The 4,161-nt window shown below is 33.5% G+C and overlaps 1 protein-coding gene across 1 annotated transcript in view; it reads right to left on the minus strand.

Annotated features, from left to right (window-relative positions):
• Positions 1-464: 464 nt before the first annotated feature.
• Positions 465-4,161, minus strand: part of LOC107708683 (elongation factor 1-alpha 1-like) — an 11,383-nt gene continuing 7,686 nt past the window's right edge. Inside the window, exons 6-8 of the mRNA XM_016512988.1 lie at positions 2,691-2,947; positions 2,095-2,329; positions 465-1,190 (exon numbers count right to left, since the gene is read on the minus strand). Of these exons, the coding sequence (XP_016368474.1) occupies positions 1,066-1,190; positions 2,095-2,329; positions 2,691-2,947 (617 nt within the window). The 3' untranslated portion in view covers positions 465-1,065. The remainder of the gene's footprint in view (positions 1,191-2,094; positions 2,330-2,690; positions 2,948-4,161) is intronic.

Raw genomic sequence — 4,161 nt, forward strand, 5'->3', positions numbered from 1 at the left:
TTTCTTTTTTTTTTTTTTTTAGCTCTGATCACACCGCAAACACATTTCACACAGCCCAACTTAAAATATCATTAGTTTTGTATATATACATCATTATACAATATAGATTATAAATAATAATTATATATTTACAAAAATAATTTATTATAGTTGTTTATTATAAATGAGTATAATTGGTAATAATTATTATATTTTTATTATTATAATTTTTTTTGTAGTTAATTGTTTTTAGTCCATTTAATATTTGTTAGCATGTGCACCAGCACTGAATATTGGTGTCAGAGCTCTCAAATATCTTAAATATTTTATTTAAATACATGAATTATGATTTAAATTATTTAAATACAAAAGCCTCATCAAAGATGTCTGTGAAAATGTCTTGTTGTTTTTTCTTTGTCTAGTGATTTAGAAGCAGGCATCAGAGTTCAAATGTATTTTATTTTTGGTTATGAACCGACATACATTAGATAATGGAGAATCATATTCCCGTTAAAGTACATGAGTGCAAGTGCAAACAAGATGGCTAATGCTTGTTCAGAGCGCTGTCAGGGTAGACAGTAAAGTGCGCTAGCTACTTTAGCTTCATGCACACAGAAAAAGACACTGAACTTCAATTATAAAGCTATGTCACAAAACATCAAATTAACATAACAGACTAACATAAAATCTCATAGCTGTTGGACTACAAGCTGGAACAGTTAGCTACTATTGCATGCAAGGTTACACAAGCAATGTTAGCAAGAGGGTTTAGATATTGCACACAAGCTACAGGAGAAACAAAGCTTACTCAACACTCCCACTAGATGCAGATCTGCTTAAAGTGCTTAGAACAATTTAACAATAGAACAAATACCACAACGAAGACTGAAAATTCAAACAGAAAATACGATTAAACATAAATATACTTATTATCACTATTGTAATCTTTGTCAAGCAGGCATAAGTTTTACTTTTCCTTCTTCTGCTTTTGCGATGCATTGTGATAATTAACCAAGCTCTGTTTATGGAGTTGAGAAGAAGAGGGATGGTGTGGCTGACCCGAGTGTTCGCAGCCCAGCACAACATTCATTTGTTCTTCTGGGCCTTTTGGGCAGATTTTGTGACCTTCCCAGAGGTCAAGGTTTTCTTCTCAACCCCCTTGATGACGCCCACTGCTACGGTTTGACGCATGTCTCGCACTGCAAAGCGACCTGGGAAATGAAGATCATCCAAAAAATAAAGTTAGTTATTATTATAAATCAAGGCTTTAATCTTTGTGAGTCCAGAAACAGAGATGGTGGACAGAGAGAGACCAAGAAACACCCTGGCATAAAACTGTTACATTTTAAGTCCATTATTAAATAAAGATTTACTACCATATTATTGAATTTATACACACCTTTTTAATGTCTTTTTATGTACATATACAGTGTATACTTTCACATTACATTTTAATTTTACTTCAAACATTTTAAGGCGCAGTTACAGTTATCAATGTCCAGTGAATTTTCATGGGTGAAATTCAGTCATTTCAATACGAATCCTTGTGTTCAGATTCTGAGAAACCTATAGCGGAAAATCTTTCTGTCGCAGTCTGCAGCGGGTGTGCCCAGGAGGGCCACCAGATGACCCATCAAGTTTTTGACGGTTGGAAACTTCACTTGAGGGCAAAAGATTTCCCACTATAGAATCTGACCACATGGATTCATATTGATATGACTAAATTTCTCCCATGAAAATGCACTGTTTTAGACACCCCTGTTTTAGACCTATTAAGATTTTCAGTTTATGCATTATTTGGATGAGCCAAGTTTGCATTCTTGGCTCAAAGTCTTTTCCTGTTTTTCCCTCTTCTCTCTTATCACAGTGTTTTACCTCGAACTGTCCAGTCAAATACAATCCAAAATGCTCCAAAATAAAACTTTAAGCAAATATTATTAATTATTATCATTTATGCCCACCATAGAAAGTCCACTGCACTGAAACAGTGAAATATTCTTATAAAAAGCACTTGAAAAATGAAGGCATGTTTACAGCGGGAGTGAATTTGGTAATAAAAAGTGTTTCATAATAAAGATACATAACTTAAAATCCAAATTAAGATATGACCCTTACCAAGAGGAGGATACTCAGAGAAACTCTCCACACACATGGGTTTGCCTGGTATCATATCTACAATAGCAGCATCCCCAGACTTCAGGGACTTGGGATTGTCTTCCAGCTTCTTCCCAGAGCGACGGTCAATCTTTTCCTTTAACTCGGCAAACTTGCAGGCAATGTGAGCAGTGTGGCAGTCCAACACGGGGGCGTAACCAGCACTGATCTGACCTGGGTGGTTCAGAATGATCACCTGACCAGAGCAGAAAGTGGATCAGTGAATAGTTTGTAATGTCAAACAGTGAAAAGATTTTAAAAGAAATCTTATTTGTTACACTGTAAAAAGTGGTAATTCTTTTCTTAAAGAGTTATTTCTACCTGATTTAACACATAGAAATGAGTTTCGTTGGTCTAAAATAATGTATTTAGTCTGATCCAATGATGTTACATAATTTGGACTTGAATAAAACCAGTTATTTTAGATGTTACCATTTTTAGGTTACCATTTTTTCAGTGTAGACCCTAACAGGCGTATCTAGATAATATATATTTTAGATCATGAATTATGTCAGAAGGTTTTATAACACTATAAAACACCAAACTAAGACCTTTACCTGTGCGGTGAAACTCGCTGCCTCCTGTGGAGGATCGTTCTTGCTGTCACCTGCAACATTCCCACGTCGGATATCTTTGACTGAGACATTCTTCACATTAAATCCCACATTATCACCTGGAAGAGCTTCAGACAGAGCCTCATGATGCATCTCCACAGATTTCACCTCAGTGGTCACATTCACAGGGGCAAATGTCACAACTAGGCCAGGTTTCAGAATGCCTGTTTCAACCCGTCCCACAGGCACAGTACCAATTCCTAAATAGTAACAAAAAGAGCACAATGGTAAAAGAGTGACATTTTACTAAATATATAACTTACTATATATCAGTTGCAATCTCAGTTATTTTATCTCTTAAAATACCATAGATATAGAGCTGGGTAACTGATTACAATGTAATCTGGGTTACGTAATCAGATTCCAAAAATTAAGTACTTGTAATTAGATTACATTACATTTTAAAATACTTGTAATCAGACTACAGTTACTTTTTATGGATTACATAATTACATACTATTCATACAATAGCAATAAATTATTCATAATTTATCAATTCTCCTAATTCCTCTTTTTCATCTTTTAAATGTTCCTTTCTAAAATATCCTACCGCTTACAGACTCTCAGAAAGTCTTTCAGTTTTGTGGACATTCACAGAAAGACCAGTCATTAGTCAGGTGGCTACACAGCATTTGACCACTGAATTTACAAAAATCATTTCAAGTGTTTCAATGTTGCATCGACTATTGATGAACACATTAATATTTATCTGAATTACCACTCAGTAGGTTATTTAACCATCTATTTCAATGTCTTTGGAAGGCATTTGTCTTTCAAACACATTAAAATGCACAAATTCACATTATTTCTTATTTACATGTAATGCAGGTATTCCCAAACTTTTTTTGTCATCTGAACATCTTTCATCTAATATATTTACTTAAAGTACCCATGAGATTTTAAAATAAATATTTAATAATTAAGTATTACATTTGCATGTGATTCTCTGACGTTGGTTAATGGTCACATGACATGCAGGTAAACAAATAAAATAATTCATTTTTAGGAAGTGTTTTATTTCTTTTTATGTTTGGTAAGCGATTAAAATTTTTAATCTAATTAATTACATGATATGTCGATTAATTAATCTAATTAATCGCACATCAGATTTGGCTGAGAAATTACTCCCAAAAGATCATTTAAAATCATTGTTGTGTAAAACATCAAACAGATATTACAAAAAGTAGCTTCAGCAAGAAATATTTTGTTTGATAAAATGTGTTACATATACTCTTTTGGACCAATGGAAATATGAAATTATTTCTTTAATGAAATGATACTCTAAATAATAAACTAAAACTGGCAGTAGGTTGTGGTAAATGTGTTAATGATTCAATGTCTTAACATCGAGTCATTTATTCATTCATTTGATTTGTTCAAATGGCTGATTCATTCAGGAGTGAAAGGAGTGAAG

Source organism: Sinocyclocheilus rhinocerous, unplaced genomic scaffold (genome assembly GCF_001515625.1).
Source record: "Sinocyclocheilus rhinocerous isolate Xijiao unplaced genomic scaffold, SAMN03320098_v1.1 scaffold236, whole genome shotgun sequence".
Lineage (NCBI taxonomy): Eukaryota > Metazoa > Chordata > Actinopteri > Cypriniformes > Cyprinidae > Sinocyclocheilus > Sinocyclocheilus rhinocerous.